An 18,759-nucleotide genomic window follows, 5' to 3' on the forward strand; every position below is an offset into this window, starting at 1 on the left:
TCACTGGTTTTCAACACCGTAAATCATTAAATTGCAGTTAGTCTTTTAGGACATTCCATTTTTATGAGCAGAACAGAGTTTTTAAGATTTCCAGTCACGAGCTTCAGTTATTAAAGTAAAAATAATAAAATTAAAACAATCATTATCCTCTTGTGTGTTGCAACCTCTTTCACATGATCTTGTTCCCTTTCCATGCCCCTGGCTAGCAGATGTGACTTTATTAAAGGGTCTTTGGACTCTTTATTCTGGGCCTGGCCTCTTTATTCTTAATCCCTTTATAGTTTACTAGTTCTAGAGAAAACAGAAAAGGCAGAAGAGTCATGACACTGCCCTCCTCTGCTCTCCACTTCAGCCTTCCACAGTGAGAGCTCACTTAGCAGAATAAGGAGCTAAGCCCAGGAGCCTCACTCATGAGTTGACAGCAGAGGATGCTGAGGATGCTCCATTTGCGTTGCTGTGCAGTTAAAATATTTCCCCCCCTGCTAGACTGCCTTTGGCTCTCAGAACCAAGGAAATTGGGTTAAACTTGTTTGTCATCGTAGAATCTGGTCAGTCAGTTTATTCATAGAATCTTTTGCCAGAGTAAACTTTCTAAAGTCTTAGATACTTTCTATGACACGCCTCACCTTAGTTATACGTATAAGTCCAGACTTCTTAAGCTAGAAGCTAAGCATCTCTGCTCTGACTACAGACTTTTTTCCCTTCACATATTTCACCCTCCAGCCAAAGCACGTATTGGCTGTTTTCCTACCATATATCTCTGCTTATGTTGTCTCCTCTGTCCTCAGTTTTGTCTGCCTTTCAGTCGTCCCGTGTCTAGATGCAAGCTAAGGTTCAGGGTCCACCCAGTAGTTGTAGTAATGGTAGTAATAGCTAACTTTGAACATTAATTACATGCCTGGCATTACATGCTAAAACTTCACCGATTATTTCACTTATCAACCCTCCTGAGATATGTGTTACTATTTTCATTCTAGAGATGAGTGAGCTGAGCTTAAGGGAGTTAAGGAACCTGCCCAAGGTCTCAGAGCTCTGAAGTGTGCTGGTGGGTGCATTTGAAGTCAGTCTGACCTGAAAGTCTTCTGTCTTAACCACTAAACTGTATTAACCTCTCTGATGGAGCCTTTCCCTTCTTCCAGCGTGGGTGACCACTGCCCTCTCAGAGCAGCATTAGGACTTTACCTGTACCTTTCCAATAGCATTTGATGCGTTCTGCTTTTCTTTCTTTCTTTTTTTTTTCCTAAAGATTATATTTATTTATTTGAGAGAGAGCGAGAGCTGGGGGGAGGGGGCGGGGAGGGCAGAGAGAAAGAAGCAGACTCCCTGCTGAGCAAGAAGTCTGATGCGAGGCTCCATCCCAGGACCCTGAGATCATGACCTGAGCCGAAGGCAGACGCTTAACCGACTGAGCCACCCGGGCGTTCTGAAGAAGTCTGCTTTTCACTGAGGTTATTTATGTACTTATCTGCTTTCCTTTAGTCTTGGAAGACAAGACCCATTATCTGATCCATGTTTGGATCTCCTGTAGCACCACACATGGAGATTTTTTTTCAATCTTAATTTTGAAAAAAAAAATTTCAAACCTACAGACACGTTGCTAGAAAAATACAACTCCTGTATGCCCTTCACTTAGATTCAATAATTTTTCCATATGTATTTGCTTTCTCTCTATAATGTTCTAATTATTCCTTTTTTTAGCTGAATCATTCGAAGGAAAATTATAGACCTCATAACTCTTTAGCATGTCCTAAGAACAAGGACACTGTCTAAGTAACTGCATTACTGTGACCAGATTCAGGAAGTTTAACATGGCTAGAATACTGTCATTTGATATATAGTCCATATGTAAGTTTTTCCAGTTGTCCCACTACTATCCCTTTATAGCATTTCTTTTTCTCTCTCTTTTTTTTAAAGATTTTATTTATTTGAGAGAGAGAGAATGCACAAGCAGGGGGAGCTACAGGCAGAGGGAGAAGCAGGCTCCCTGCAGAGCATGGAGAGCCCGATGTGGGATTTGATCCCAGGACTCTGGGATCATGACCTGAGCTGAGGGCAGAAGCTTAACTGCCTGAGCCACCCAGGCGCCCTAGCATTTCTTTTTCTGATCCAAGATCATATGTTATAGTTACTCATCATGTCTCTGATCTCTTTTAATCTAAAGATACTTCTTTGTCTTTCAAGACATTGACACTTTGAATGGAGACCAGTTGTAGGATATCCTGTGATTTGGGTTGGTCTGATGCTTCCACTTGAGTAGGATCACATGCATTTTCAGTCAGGGATAACATATAAGTGAAGTCTTGTGTGTTACAATCAGGAGTCACATGGTGCCATTTTGCTCCATTTTTGATGATGTTAATTTTGATCACTTAAGTAAGCAGTTATTCACCAGTTTTCTCCAATGTATGTGGTGATTTAATAAACTATATAATATACTGAAAAGGGCCTTAAAGAGTGTTGGGCCAGTGATTAAACTGGGATTCTTCAAGCTGCCTGAGAAGCGGTCCGGGGCAGCGGGGAAATATGAGGTGGAGGTAGTAGGAGGAATGAGTGGGGTATGGGATACCCGGCACCCCTTTCATCTAGAGCATCTCTACTTTTATTACTTTGATATGTTTTCTTTGGTAAAAGAGGTACTACCACTGTGAAAACAAACAAACAAACAAAAAATTCTACTAATCCTATCTCTTCCTGATTCAAATGAGATTCCGGGAGCCCTGGGCACGTTCCCTAAGTGACACAGCTGGTTTGTGTTGGTTCCAGGGTCTCGTGCTGGTCTCTTGAATCCCAGACCATGGCTTTTTGCTTTATCTCGATGTTTAGCCTTTACTGAATCAACGACTCCATTGGGAATCTGAGGGAAACCTGTTTGGTCCATTTCTCTTTTTAAAAAATGCGTATCATAAATTTTGTTTTCAGTATTTGGGAGTCTCAGAAGTCCCTGAAGCTAATCCACAGACCCCTGCTTTCCTTCATAACACTATTGCTTGAATTGTGTTGGTCACCTTTACCATTTGCCTTTCGTGGGTGGGTTAAAAAAAAAAAAGTATTTGGTGGTTTGAATCCCTCAGTGGCTGTTTGCACTCAGCCTTTCCGTTTGTTGGATTTTGGTAATTGGCCAGTGGGTGAGGGAACTCAGTATGCTCTGGCCCTCATGTTGAAGACAGTCTCTCTTGGCAGGCTGCAAGATGAACAACGTTAATGTGGTATATACACCGTGGTCTAACCTGAAGAAAACAGCCGACATGGATGTGGGACAGATAGGCTTTCACAGGCAGAAGGATGTAAGTGTTGTGCGCTGCGGTGGGGAGGTGCCATGGAGCCCCGGGCTTTTCCGTCTCCTGCCTTCATTGTTGAAGGCTCAGCATGACGTATGCCTTCTAAATCCCTTTTCAGCTGGGTTGTTTGGCCCCTAGAAAGCGTTGCCTCTGTTCTGGGGGGAAAACCTACAATAAAGATTCAGTATTGTTCCTTCCCATCTCCCTCAAAGGTGAAAATTGTGACCGTGGAGAAGAAAGTGAATGAGATCCTGAACCGATTAGAAAAGACCAAAATGGAGCGGTTCCCAGACCTCGCGGCAGAGAAGGAATGCAGAGACCGAGAAGAGAGGAATGAGAAAAAAGCCCAAATTCAGGAAATGAAAAGGAGAGAGAAGGAAGAGATGAAGAAGAAGCGGGAAATGGACGAACTTAGGTATGTCAGAGCTGTGGTGTTGATGTTGACCTTGGAGATTCCTCGCTGCTGATTTTCATCAGGGACCAACCCGTAGGAAGGATATACTGGTGGAGGGCAGGACAGAGAACAGACTTGGGGCCTGAGACGGTCTAGGAAAAGGCAGTTATGCTGAGGCGTTGGTCAAATGACGCCCTTTTATAGGGACGGGATATGAGTGTGTGTGAAATAAAAGAGCTAATTTTATTCTTAGATAAACCGTCATCTTTAGAGTTCGGTTTGTAAACATCTTCAGGAAAAGACAAGATGTAATATTAAGGATTTAACATTGACTCGCTGTGGTACTTGAATAAAGTGGTCTTAGCTCTGAAGGCCTATGCTAGTAATTCTTTTTTTTTTTTTTTTAAGATTTTATTTGTTTATTTGAGAGCGAGAGCACGAGCAGGGGTGGGGGGTGTAGGGGGAGTTGAGAGGCAGAGGGGAGAGGGAGAAGCAGACCCCCAGCTGAGCAGGGAACCTGATGTAGGGCTCAATCACTGGACCCTGGGATCTATGACCTGTGCCGAAGGCAAACACTTAACCCAGGTGCCCCAATGCTAGTAATTCTTAAAATTTGTTGTTTAAAAGAAAAAATTTTTTTCGTAAGTTAGAAGTGATTAATGTAATGAGGCCTACCCCAAAGCACTACACTTTAAAATGATAAATAGTAGGGGGTGCCTAGCTGGCTCAGTCAGTAGAGCATGTGACTCGATCTTGGGGTTGTGAGTTCAATCCCCATGTTGGGTGTGGAGCCTACTTAATAAAATAAGATATAAAATCTTTAAAAAATAAACAAATAAAAATAAGTAAAATGATGAGTAGTAGTTAAAACACAACTTGAGTCCTGAATTTCTAGTGTATGAGAATCCAGACTGAGTTTTCTGTGGCTCCTGTAACAAATTATCACAGATTTAGTGGCTTTCAAACAACATAGATTTCTTACCTTACAGTTCCATCCATTCATATGTTAGAAGTCCAGCGGATTCTCAGTGGGCTAATATCAAGGTGTCAGCTGGGCTGTGTTCCTTTCTGGAGCTCTAGGGGAGAATCCGTTTCCTTTTCCAGCTCCTAGAGGCCACCCACATTCCTTGGCTTGTGGCCCCTTCCTCCATCTTCAGAGCTGGCCACATGGCATCTCTGAGACCCTCCCTCCAGAGTCGCAGCCCCATCTCTGACCACAGCCTTTTGTACTGTTGAGGACCAGTGCAGTGACATTGGGCCCACCCAGACAATCCATAACCTCTCCATCTAAGATCCTTAACCCAACCACATCTGCAAAGCCCCTTGTGCCAGATGAGGTGACATATTTGCAGGTTCTGGGGATTGGGATGTGGACATCTATGGTTGGGATCATTAGTCTGCCCAGCACACTGAATCTGTAGTAGATGTATAGTTTATATATACCTAAAGAGACTCCTGGGTTTTCTTTGTCAAAGAGGGAATTTAATCCTGCAACTTCTACTTACAGGATTTCTAGATTTTCCCACAGTTCTCCGTAGATATCATTTGTGTTAAGCATACCAAAAAGAAGGGGGGGAAGAAAAGGCATTGCCGTGCCTTTGGGAGTGGCACAGGATCAAAATGAGCTGTCTTGCCATGTCCTGACTTGGTTTCCTTGGAATACACTGGGTGATTAGAAAGGTTGTTGGGTCAGAACGTAGGTATAATGATCAAGTACTGGTATTTCTTAGTTATCCGCATGCACGTGCTCCTTTGGGGGTTCTGCTGAAACGGGATAAGTGGCTGCATTTAAAATATATTCAGATGGAGAGCTCCGGAAGTGTTATCCTGAGTTATAATCTGCTGACACGAAACAAACGAATGCCCAGATTTGGTTTGACCTAGTGTGAGTCTGCTTTGTGTTGTGAGTGAAAGAAAAATTATCAGCTCGATCAGTGCAGTAAAATGTGTGGAATTTTGAGCAATGTAGGATTGAGAGTAGCTTATTCATTTTTGTTTTTCGTGTGGAGTGGGGAAAAGAGTGAAAACATACCTTCTTGTGCCTTCTACAGATCTAACAATTTTGTTCAGAAACATAATATGTTAGGAATATAATATCACTTAATTTACTTAAAAACTTAACAAGAAAGAATAGCTAACGTTTTTGGGCACTTGTCATCTGCCAAACCCTGTACTATATTTAGCTCCATTATTTCATTTGATCCTAACAATAGCCAATATGAGGCAAATACTGTTATTACCTGCATTTTCTAGAAGAGGAAACAGCCTGACAAGCAGTTAAGTAACTTACCCAAAGTCACAGAGCTAGTCTTGTCTGATTCTCAAGCTCACAACACGCTATAGTTACCACTCTTTTCTGCCTCTGTTCAGTCTATTCAGCGTTAAAGTAAAATTTGTTCCATATGAATCAAGTAATTTACAGATACGGGAATTTATCTTAAAATGCATTTCATTTTTGCTTCAAATCAAGCTGTGTACTAGTAAAATTTAGGGGATTTTTTATATTTGATTTTATTAGTTTAAACTAAAACACAATGTGCTTATCTCCCAGATTTTCTTTTATAATATCAACAACACATAAAATATTTAAATAAGTTGAGGGGGGAAAAATTCTCATTGTTATTGAGTGAAATTTTTGCCTCAAAAGCAAATTTATCTGATCAGTCCCATTTTCTAAGCTGTCCCTCGTCACTTGTAATTTTTCCATTTGTTTTCTCAGACACAAATTTTTGTCCTATATCACTCTGGCCCATAAATACCAAAAGGAAAATGTAAGTGGAATAAATGGGAAAATCACTTTTCTAGTTCATGTTTTTCTACACAGTTTTTCCCTGATGCTTTCTTTTTAATAAATGATCATGGCTCTCAGAAAACCAGAAACAGCTGATGCGTTCATTTCTGTGAAACCTGTGCCATGGCAATGATTTGCTTTCCCAAGCTGCTGAAGCTGGGAGGGTGAGAGGCAAGGCTGCAGCGCGGGGAAGCCACGCAGCAACAGACCAGGGACCTGCCGGCTTGCGTGCCGGCTCCTGCAGCTTCTGTGAAGTTCCAGCCACAAGCTCTAAGCTTCTGACCCGTTTTAAAATCTGTTTTTATACCTTGGTAGTGCTCTATACATCACCTTAGTTTCTGTCTTTGACTCTTCCACCCAAGAGATCAAATGCTGGGCCTACAGAATCTTCTCATTCTCAAGTCTTTCACTTGGTTTTCTGACAATGACAATTTCATTAGCTTTCACCAGCAGCTGGTTCTTTTATTTGGACCATCTGGTAGGGGATGTCCACTATTAGTTGCTGCGAATGCCTAAGAAACCGACTTTTGGGTCTGAAGGGGATTCTGCAGAGAAACCAAGAGATATTCTTATCCCGGAAGTTAACCCCAATGCTTCCAGATGATTTCAGCAAAGAAATACTCAACAGCCTCGTATCCGGAGATATCCAACTTCCCTCCAATTCTAAAACCATTATTTAGATTCTTGTCCCCTTTCTCTTCTCAACTTGTTGAACAAGAATGGCATAAGCCTCTCATTTCTAATGTCTACTGGGAGAAGAAATGGATGGAATTGCCATTATACAGCTCCAAGTTCTCCGAGCTCCAGTCAGGATCCTCTGTCGGCCCTCAGCTCAGCGGTGAACAAAGCCCAGCCCACCCTGTGGAAGGCACGACTTCTGCTCCGAGGCGAGGAATGATAGCCCCTGGAGACAGAACTCCGTCTTGCTCTTGCCGATGAGCCTTTACTCCTTGACCTCAGCATGCAGAAACTGTGATGATCTGATAATGTAAATAGGTCTACGTAAAGAACATCCTCTTAGACAGGTTTTAGAAATATTTGGGTTGTTGAGAGGGCAGTATAGTAATACCATCTGTTCACCATTTATTTTCTTCATCTAAACCATTGGGAAAAATTTCCCCTTCCTTAGACTTTGCATATTCTCAGTTACCCATCTTACGCGTTAGCTCCTTAGACACATGCCCTGTGAGCCTAGGAGCGCATGGGGTTTGGAGTGTAGGGAAGAAGCCTCCTCACACGTTCCTTCCTCTCTCTGACTGCTACACTGCAAGCCATACATTAAGATGAGGTAATAGCACAGATTCAACACAGGTTTTTAGAGTAGTCGCTGTCTTAGACGTGATCTTGAGAGTGAGAAGCAGAACAGCTTCTACTCAGTCTACATTTGGTTTGAGAGAGCAGGCATTTGGAGAAATCCTTTAGACAGGTTACCGGTGAGTCTCCCAGTGGACACCATCATTTATTGGCAGGTGCTAGGGAAGAGCATCCCTGGCTCCCTTCAGTGGGTCCTGGCTGCGTTGTTTCATCTCTGTAGTGGAATGCATGGTTGCATCCAAATGAAAGCGCACCTGCTCTGTTTCAGTCTTGTATTCACTTATTTGGGCTTTGTGGTATTATAACAAACATCAACATCAAAATCAAGCTCCACCATGTGGATATTAAAACCAGAAGAAACAATAGAAAAAGGTAGTTAATAGAGGATAAGTGAGTAACAGATCAGAAAAGAAAAAGGTAGGGACTGTGGCTACCTGAGATAGAGATATTTAAAAATTGGGAGTCTGGGAGGTCGAAATTTGAAACCAAGGCTCGGGTGATTGAAGTCAGACAAGTACAAGGCCCAGGTAAAATGGCAAGTCACAGGTGAATGGATCATCAGTTTGGACAAGTAACCTGAGCTGGATTTGGGGACAAAGATGACTTTAGCAAGATGGTTAATGTGTGGGGGGGCGCCTGGGTGGCTCAGTCATTAAGCGTCTGCCTTCGGCTCAGGTCATGATCCCAGGGTCCTGGGATCGAGCCCCGCATCGGGCTCCCTGCTCGGCGGGGAGCCTGCTTCTCCCTCTCCCACTCCCCTGCTTGTGTTCCCTTTCTCGCTGTGTCTCTCTCTGTCAAATAAATAAATAAAATCTTAAAAAAAAAAAAAAAAGATGGTTAATGTGTGGAAAGTTATAGCTGGTAAGGGGCAAAGCAGGAATTCTAACTCAAGTCTGGAGTCCTGAGGTCCGCACCGTACTGCCTGTAAGGCAAGAAAGGAACGGGTTGGCAAGGCCAGAGTCAAGGTCATATATAGGCAAATAAAAGAATAAAAGATTAGGCACATCGGAGAGGGATTTTAAAAGGTTTTGCGTAGTACAGAATTTCAGGTTGTAAGTGAAAAGGAGCCATCATAGGTGTCCTAGGATGTTAGGAAGAAGTAGACCTGTAGGAGGAGTTTAGTGGCAACATGTAGAAAAGGTAAAAGACCAATGATTAAAAAGATGATATAGTCCAATGTAGAAATGACTGCTTTAATTGGACCTTCTTTTGTTTCTCCCTCACACACGAACACTGCCGCCTTCTATAACTAATGCTCTGTATGCCGTAGCTCTCCGTTTTAGTGGCAGACTCCTTCAAAGAGGCACTTACATGCATCTTTGCATCCCTTTATGTGTGATCCGGTGCTTTGCATATGCAGTGAGTAAGATTGGTTAATATATTGCGGATGTATAAATAACAGATTGGCTTCTCTGAGACAGTGATGCTTGAGCTAAGATCAGAACTATGTTTGCTGGTTAAAAGGGGGATGGGTGGCAAGAGGGCTCTAAGCAGAGGGAACTGGGTGTGCAAAGAAAGACTCTGTGTGGGAGGCAGCAAGGCAGAACCCAGGACTAGAAAGGCAGGTCCAAATGTATGGAACCCAGGAGTGAGGGGATGCATGGATCAAAGTGCCCGAGCACACGGGGCCTGTTGGTGTCATGTTTGTCTTTATCCTTCATCAGACTTTTGTGAGATCATCAAAGACTTTTAAGCAGGGGATTGTATGATAAGGTGTGTGCTTGAGAAAGCTCACTTTGCTGACCTGAATGGAAGAGGAACCTGGTGGGGGGTGGCTAGGCCAGTTAGAAAACTATTAGTTGTCCATAAGACAGGTGATGGTAGCTTGGAATATGGGAGTGTTGTGGAGGGGTAGAGAGAAGTGGACCAGGGAGAAGTGATTTTGTAGGTAAAATGACAAGATTTGAAGCTGGATCGAATGGAGGGGACAGGCAGGGCAAAAGAGTGACTGCTAGGTTTCTGGTGTGTGAGGTGAAATGGATGGCGGTGCCGTTCTCTGGGCCCAGGGGATACCGGGAAAGAACCAAACTGGTGTGGGACCATGAGTAGCGAAGGGACATATGAATCTGACAATACCTTGAGGTATCCAAAAAAATGTCAGATAGGCAGATGGATGAATGGGACAGAGCTCAGAGGACAGGCATGGCCTAACAAAGGGTAACTGTGTGTTGCTTTCATCGAAGTGGGCTCTCAGACCCAGTGGTTCTTGAATGTGGCTTGGGGATGCCCGTCTTCATTAGGCGATTTTGAAATGCAGCCAGGATTGAGATTCCCTGCTCTACCCACTTTGTGCTCAGCATGCCTCTCTCTTTCTGCTCTTGCAGCTTCTCCATCTTACCTGTGTATTTCTTAGAGATAACCACTTCCTCCGACAAGCTTCGCCTAATCTCTCTCTCCAAATGTCTCCCAGATGGTTGTCTCAAACTGGGACTGTTCTCCTTCCCTCTCGTTCTCAGTTTTCCGTTTCTATAGTTCGTATTCTCTACTTGGATGCCTCACCATTCCTTCACATGCAACATGCCGCACGCCGAGCACACCTTCCTTGCAGCATTTGCCCATTTCTCTCAACTGTAGCATTATTTTCTTCAAATCACCCAAGATAGAAACCTTGATGTCATCGTTGATTCCTCTCAGATTTATCCCTTCTTACCAGGACAGCTGTTAACAGCCTGGATTCATGCCCTCAGTGGGGGAACATTGCAGCAGACTGGATGGAGCATGATGGCAGGAGTGTGAGCTCAGGAATCTGATGCAGATTCAGAGGCTCGCTTCTCCACTAGTTAGCTGGGAGAGCTTGCACGACTTCCTTAACGTCCCCTGCTCTGCCTCCTTTGTCTTGAGTAGGCATGAGACTCTCCCTTGCCTTATAAAGTGGTTGGGGGATTAGCGGTAATTTATGAAGCATAGAACACAGGTCCTAGCAAATAAAGGATACTTGGTAAATGGTAAATGTAAATACTGTTACTATTAACTCATCTCCTTGCCTTAATTTCCCTTCTCCCTCTCTTCTGTCTGCTACAGATTAAACACTGGTGTTCTATGGTCTCACTTTCCTTTGTCTCTTTGTGTATTTTTAATTGAACTTTTTGCAGACTTATGGCTGAATAGGTCTTATATCCTCTCCTGGTAAGCTCTTTGGGGCTAGGCTTTGTCTTGTTCATCATGTTCTGTTTTCTTCCCATCTCATCCTCCACCCAGGCTTAGCACAGGGCTTCATACCTCACAGATATTTAATAATACTTGTTGAATCTCATATGTCTCTCCTCTGCTCCCATCTTATATTGTGGCTTCTTGCCGATCACGTTGTGTTAGCTCACGCAGTTAGGACAACATAATCGGGCCCCACACATCCAGCCTAATTTCCCGCTCCTTTGCCTTCGGACTCCACTTGAATGGACTTGAGATGTCATTATAGATACCATCTCTTTGCCTTTGCTCCTACCATTCTCTGGATCTGCCTCTGTGCTGGTGCATCTCCTCGTGAGTTCCTGTAGCCTCTGCAGTCCGGGCAGTCCGCCCCCAGCAAGGAGTCCTGTTTGCTCTTGGCCATAGATGGGTTTCCTGATCTGAATAACGCCACCTACCTCACAGTGTGGAAGTGACATGAAATGAGTATGAGCAAGCACTTTCTAAACTGTAAAGTGCTGTGCACATCTTATTTACTGTTCAAAGGTATTTGTTGCAATCTTCTTGAGGGCAGGGATCATATTTTCCTCCAAAAGACCCTGCTGGGTACATGGTAAATGTTCATGAAATACTCGCTGGCTGGATAGCCTTATTTTGTTTATTTTTAGAGAAGGGGGGACTTAAGCAGGCTCCACATCCAATGCGGAGCCTACCGTGGGGCTCGATCTCACCACCCTGAGATCATGACCTGACCCAAAATCAAGAGTTGGACACTTAACCGACTGAGCCAACTAGGCGCCCCTGGATAACCTTATTTTAAATGTGTTTCCTTCTAGGAGCTATTCATCACTAATGAAAGTTGAGAATATGTCTTCAAATCAGGTATGTTCAAGTTATTTGTTTTAATGTTGTACCTTAAAATAATTAAGAGTTTTTAATAATCGAGTGACTAGCCAGTACTGATTCACATGTTGCTGATGGCTTGACATGATTTGGCAACCATCATACACTCAAGTGCATTCTATTGGGCATTGCCCCTCTTTCCCTGGGCCAAGAGGGAAAGAGGGGCAATGTGTTTTTAAGTTGGTCACCTCACGGAAAGAAATCATCGGGCTCTGTTATGATGTGCAGGTCTGTTAACAGAACATTCTTGCTCCTCATTTGCTCTTTCCTAGTTGCGGCATGCAGAAGGGCCCTTATTAATATTCTACATTAATGTTACTGTAGATCCTATATTACAACTGAAAACAAAATTCTCACCTTCAATTAAAAAACAAAATGGAAGTATTAACCCCAAGATCTTACCTGCAGCCTAAGTGACACATTGGTTGATTTCATGTTCCTCAGGACCTCAGATAAGAGAAATGGAGATCCAGATTATAGTACTGAAAGAATTTTCTTAGTATCAGCATCTAATTATTTTATTGGAACTATGTCAGGGACTTACTGTCCATGAGTACTCTCTTCCCAAAATTTATGGGAAGATATGGAGATAGCCCAATTTAGCTATTATGTAACAGGCTGCAGAAAATCGAAACTGGGTGGTTATATTTGCTATGTTGCATATTTTATAGTATAGCTTACAAATACAGTTGGCCCTTGAACAGTAAGGGGGGTAGGGGTGCCAAATCCCCTACACAGTTGAAAAATCTCCATATAACTTTTGACTCCCCCAGAACTTAACTGCTGGTAGCCTACTGTTGACCAGAAGCCTTACCCATAATATAAACAGTCGATTGACACATATTTTGTATGTCGTATGTATTATGTACCATATTCACACAATAAAGTAAGCTAGAGAAAAGACCATAAAGTCATAGGGAGAAGAAAATACTTTTACAGTCCCGAACTATATTTATTGAAAAAGAGTCTGTGTAGAAGTAGACCCGTGTGGTTCAAACCCGTGTTGTTCAGGGGGCAACTATGTATGCTTTAGATCTTGTTGTTCAGGATACTAGGCACTAATTACATGTGACCATTTAAATTTAATTAAAATTTAGTTTACTTTAAAAACTCTGCTCAGTCATACTAGCCACATGTGGCTAGTGGTCATATTGGACAGTGCAGAAATAGAACATTTCCACCATCAAAGAAAATAATATTACACACTACTGCCTTAGATGCTTAGAAATAATTAACAAAATTTAAGATCCCTTAAAGGTCATCTAGTCAAACCCCATATTTAGTTCATCAGTGGGGGTTTTTAGTAGGATTTTACACCTTGTTCAAATCTTAATGTCCTTCTAAAAATGAGTAAGGACAATATTCTTATTTCTGTCTCTGTGAAGAACTAAATTTATGAGGCTCCTTTGTGAGTCAGAGATGTAGCTTTGTAATTTATTCCTGAAAAATTCAAGAGTAGCATTATGTAATTAAATACACCTTGAATTTGAAGGTTAGAGCCCTAAGCTATCATTTACTACATGGATAAGCCTAATAAAGTTATTTAACCTCTCTGAAGGAATATTCATCAGCAGTGGAAGGGAGACTTAATTTCTTCCTGGGTCTGCACTAGAATTTAAACAAGGGCATATATGTGAAAGTTGTTCCTCAGTCTCTGAATATAAATGGTCATTGTTAATTTCTTGTCAATACAGCCCTTAACTGCTCTTTTCCCACAGAGTTTCAGTATTAATGGTGATATGTATTTAATCCCTTCTGGAAACTACTGTTAGATTTCTTGGAACTCTTAAAACAGCTTAACAGTTAAACAGAAGTCTTTAACATACCCTCAGTGTAATGTCTTTGTTGTGGTTATTGTTGCTTAAAAATCTTCTGTGATTTAGAGGCTACTTTCCAGCAGAAATTGGGCACCTGGATTATGTTAATCTTAGGCATTTTCATTTCCATCATTGTGGATTATTAAATTTTGGACATTCTTCTGGAATTAATACACACACACACACATACAAATATACAGACATGATCTGAGTAGCGACAGATGTTGAAAGCTCCAGGATTAGCGGGGCGCCTGGGTGGTTCAGTCGTTAGGCGTCTGCCTTCAGCTCGGGTCATGATCCCAGGGTCCTGGGATCGAGCCCCACATCAGGCTCCTTGCTCAGCGGGAAGCCTGCTTCTCCCTCCCCCACTCCGCCTGCTTGTGGTCCCTCTCTCGCTGTGTCTCTCTCTGTCAAACAAACAAACAAATAAATAAATAACAAACTCCAGGATTAGCCTGCTTCTCCCTCCCCACTCCACCTGCTTGTGGTCCCTCTCTTCGCTGTGTCTCTCTCTGTCAAATAAATACATACATGCATACATACATACATACATACGCTCCAGGATTAGCAAGTCAGATTTATAGACCAAAGGACTCCTAACTCTTCTGCCGTTCCTCTCTGTCTGTTGTTTGCTCCCCTGTCCCTGAGCTCCAGGTTTCAATCAGATTCATGTTTCCAGGGAAGTTTTGCACTGGGAGTTTTTACTCTATCTTGCAGTGGAAGGACTCTTACAGCTTTCCCCCCCATACTGCCAAAGAATAGGTTTTCATTCTCCTTGTAACCCTCTTCTTTTATGGGGGTACAGACCTTTTATGATCCAGTTTGGCTGCATGATCAGTTGATCTTCAGTTAAAGCTGCGTTTATATATGATAGGACTTGAGTTTTCATGTGGCTTATATAAATTCATCAGGAAAAATATTAGTCTTCCACTCTGAAGTTGGTTTTAATTTTGAGCTCTTGCTCTCCTATTTAGAATAATCCTCTTCAATCTGTAATTTCTTCCTAATCTTTTAATTTGTTATCAGTAAACAGTTCCTTTCAATTCGATTTTGTTTATCACTTTATAGGTAGATGACAAGAAACCTATTTTGCTATATTGAAAAACATATTGACTCTTAAAGGGAATCTTAAATATAAAAATTGGCCAAATAGGGGCACCTGGATTGTTCAGTCATTCTAGCGTCCGACTCTTGATTTTGGCTCCTGTCATGATCTCAGGGTGTTGGGATCGAAGCCCACGTTGGGCTCCGCGCTGGAGCCTGCTTAGGATTCTCTCTCCCCCTCTCCCTTTGCCCCTCCCCACCCCCTGCCCCACTTCATACACACTCTCTCTTTCTCTCTCAAAAAAATTAAAATTGTCCAGATAAAGTCTTGGGTCTCGGATATCTATTTAAAAGTTGCTGTAATCCCCAAATACAGATCCGCAGACACATGGGACAGACACTCTGCAAATCTGACTCACAGCCTTTATCGAGAGTGACACACTTTCATTGTCACCAATCCAAATTGTCTTAGAGCATTTTTCCACCTCAGTGTTCAGGTTCTAATACTGACCTTCCAAGATAGATGGTGACTTTGAACATCTCTGATGCTATGATTTCAGTGTAGGACTCTAAGGGAGTCACAGTTCTGGTTTGTGCATAGAATACCAACATGAGCTTGCTCTTCATACAATTATCTAAGGCATTTTTGCCGTGGCTTCGGTTCGCTGTGCTCCTTGATGAAAAGCACAGAGAACTACTGAAAGAAACTGGCGATCAAAGCAGACCTCAGAAACCAGCGTTTCCTGCTGGGATCTCCTGTTTCCTGGCCCATCTTTAATAAGAGCTATTAAGGAAGAGCAGAGCATATATACCTGGAAGCCTGAGCCCTCTCCTTCTCTCTCAGCTCTGGTATCAGGCCATGGGAAAGAGAAGCTACAGCAAGTGCTATGTTCAGGTTGTGACGTTTTCAAGCTGATGTCCCAAACTTAGACACTTAGCGAATGTTGGCATCCAAGGCCGTTTTCTCAGGGTATGCAATAGATCAAAAAGGAGTCTGGGGCTCTACTTTTGTCCTTGGTCTTTAGGACGTGTATATAAGCCACACAATAAAATCAGGGCCTTTCTACTGTATACCATTATATAAGGTTTTTTAATCAAAAACTTGGCAGGCCACTGAACTTGGTACCTAGCCTATGGCTTCCTAATCACTTTTCCTATTTAAAAAAAAAAAAATCCATCTTGTGACAACCTTGAGGCTAAAAATAATGGAATCTACGCCAAAAATGTGTTTGCCTAATTGCCTATTGGCAGCATCCTTGGCATAAGGATTTGAGGCAGGATCTGTTTGGATTCATATTTTGCTGTATTTGTTGGAGTGATCACATTTTGTTTTCGTCACACTTGTTACATCCTGTCCTAGGGCAGGTGGGCCTTTACTTCATAATTTGGAAACTGTTGGTCATTTGTTGCTGTGTGATTCAGGCCATATAATGACGCCATAGAAACCTAGCTAGTCTAAACAGCTCCTACTTTAAGATAGAGAAGTGGTGAGTGAATTTAATGATGTTACTTTTTACTTTCACTTTCTGAACTTTGCAGTTACGCATCAGGAAGCTTGTTACTTAAGACTAATGGTGTACATTTTTAAAAATTTTAGTTATTTATTTTAAAGGCTTTTACAGTTTCACTTTTTTGTTTCCTACAGGACGGCAATGATTCAGATGAATTCATGTGAATGGAGGAAAGGACCTTTGAAAGATGTGAATTTCGGGACAATTGCAGACGGTTTGATTTCATCTGTGTTTGGAGTTATAAAAAAAAACAACTAAAATTCTACCTTCATTCTACACAAATATTACCAGCGTTGGAGTTTAAAAAACAAAAAAAGTGTTCCCTTTTTTGCCGACGGAAAAGGATCAGATATTTATAATATATTTGGACTTGAAAAACAGCATATAACTTTAGGAAAGTGAAAATATTTTTGCTGAAACATGTCTTGGTACCTCATGATAGTTGGCTGCCCTTGTTCTTGGGATAGACTTTAGAACAGACCAGCTCTGAGAAGTATTTGTTACTGTGGTCTGTCCCTGAGAACAGATGTCTTGAGAAGCTTTTTCATATTCTTAAAATAGCTTCACTTCTGTTAAGAAGAATGTATCAGTGAGCAATGTATGCGAACGTTGCCCTTGGCCCCGATTTCCTGAGTAGAACAAGAAAGCTTACGGGTTTTGATGGTAATAGTGGTATTTTCAGAAGATTGCCGGCTTCAGTATTCCCGTCCCATGGTGTCGTGTGAGTCTGTTAGCAGCGTTGTCCTCAGCTCTCCCCTTGTCCTGGCTTCCACCTTCCGCGTCCTTTCCCTGAGCAAGGGCCTCCCCTGCTAGTTACCATCGTGCTTAGAGAAGTAGTCCGTGTTAGTCATGGTTGGGCACGCGGCAGTGTTTACCTGAGTGCCGAGTCCCAAGCCACATACGTGACGACTTCCAGGCTCTGGAGCTGTTGCTCAGCGCTGAGGGGAGAAATAGGAAGGCATGATCTGAATGATTTTGAGGATGTCAGGCTACCTGATTTTTGTCTTGGGATGCACTTGCAGAAAGCAAACATCCCGTGCTGGGGTTATGATCTTAGAAGGAAGCATTTCACCAGCCAGCCAAGTAATTAGTTTATTTACCTTGAGACAATATTTACTTTGAGTTGTATCTCCAGAGTTCAGATTTCTCAGTTGTAGGCCCAGTAACTTAATATGTAACAGGACTACTCATCTGAACCACTTACTCTCCAGTGGGATTCTGAATAGAAGGTATATTTTTGTTGCAATCCCGGTAGGAAGCAACAAAACAAAACAAGTGAAAGGAGAAGAGAACAAAGCCCGCAGGTCAGGAGGCGCACACATTCACATTTTAGCCACACCCAGAATTCTACACGCAGCTTTATTCTTCCTAACTGTATTCTAACCTGGTGAGAGTTATCCTGTCAGAGCACTTTGGAACTGTGGGTAAAACTAAACGACCTCAGTGTTTCTATTTATCCCAAGTCGGTGTGTGGGGCGGAACTGGAAAATTTCCCTGAGGCATAACTTGGCCAGATTTTGAAGAGGGGATATGGGAGATTTTTCCCATATGATGACTCCAGAAATTAGTGATTTTTTGTGTGTGGGTGTGTGTGTGAGATAACATTCAGCCTGGAGTTCTGTGATTTTAGAAATGTAAAAATAAAGAATCATTTTTTTATTTGGAAGGACATTAATATATGAACTCATAGAATTTGCTCGTTATCCCCATCCCCACGCTGGTTTTGGAGTGATCTCGCTATAAAAAACCTCGTCCATCCAAGGCTCAACATGGCAGCTTCTAGAGCTTCTTCCTCCCTCGTGGCCACATGCGTCTGCCCTCTAGATGCCCAGGGGGCTGAAGTGGATGACCTTTCCCAAGCCCTCTGTGGACTGAGTGGAAGCTGGTAGGGCTCCTGCCCAGCCCACAGGCACTTCTTTCACGCTGCGGCCAACATCTAGAATGGGGAGAGCTTGCCTCTGGCCTCACCCGTGTTACCTCAGCCTGCCACCGCTTCTGAAGGACTCCTCTGCCTGCTGTTACAGCAGGTAGAGTTACAGCTTCTGGAGCAGACGTCTATGATCAGTGTAGTGTGAGAGATCCTGGGGTCCGAATTTTAAACCTCTCTGAATTCTCACCTCACACTGCTTTCAAGTGTCAAAGCCTCTCTGAATTGCAGAGTTTAATTCCTAGCTCTCGAACTTCTTGAGCTGCTCTGTGCTGATTTCCCCTGCCTCTGTGTGGGGGGCAGTCTTTTCCCCAGTGCCTGTGGATCCAGAAAAAACAAGGACCTTTTCTCTTGAGGACGTTGGTTCCGTGCCCACAGGTCACACTGTTGCCACTGAAACCATCTCATTTCTTGCTAGTGACATGTTTCTTAAACTACCTGTAGGAAAATTGCAAATCGTTATATTTAGGAGCTGTGCCTATGATCAACTCCATGCATTCTGAGGGTATGTCTTTATAACTGTGTCTCATTTCCCTGCTCCGATCTGCATGCCAGTGAGGGCCGCGTTATTTAATCTGCTTCACAAGCTCAGCTCTTTTACAGCTTTAGAATTCACTTCTTACCAGCCTTTGTTGATCTAGGGTCACGATCTTT

The 18,759-nt window shown here is 42.6% G+C and overlaps 1 protein-coding gene across 4 annotated transcripts in view; it reads left to right on the top strand.

The window, feature by feature from the left end:
• CCDC25 (coiled-coil domain containing 25) overlaps nucleotides 1-17,839 on the top strand; it is a 39,172-nt gene extending 21,333 nt beyond the window's left edge. For 3 of the 4 annotated variants that reach the window (XM_064585344.1, XM_064585345.1, XM_064585346.1), the window contains 3 exons: nucleotides 3,181-3,284; nucleotides 3,491-3,693; nucleotides 16,313-17,839. In XM_064585344.1, coding sequence (XP_064441414.1) covers nucleotides 3,181-3,284; nucleotides 3,491-3,693; nucleotides 16,313-16,436 — 431 coding nt within the window. In that variant the 3' untranslated portion in view covers nucleotides 16,437-17,839. Of the gene's footprint in view, nucleotides 1-3,180; nucleotides 3,285-3,490; nucleotides 3,694-11,739; nucleotides 11,786-16,312 lie in introns of all 4 variants that reach the window. The other variant, XM_045880063.3, reaches the window with a different exon arrangement.
• Nucleotides 17,840-18,759: the final 920 nt, after the last annotated feature.

The sequence above is a fragment of the Mirounga angustirostris genome, unplaced genomic scaffold (genome assembly GCF_029215605.1).
Source record: "Mirounga angustirostris isolate CCGP_5_RB_7025 unplaced genomic scaffold, mMirAng1.0.hap1 SCAF_2, whole genome shotgun sequence".
In the NCBI taxonomy this organism is placed as follows: domain Eukaryota; kingdom Metazoa; phylum Chordata; class Mammalia; order Carnivora; family Phocidae; genus Mirounga; species Mirounga angustirostris.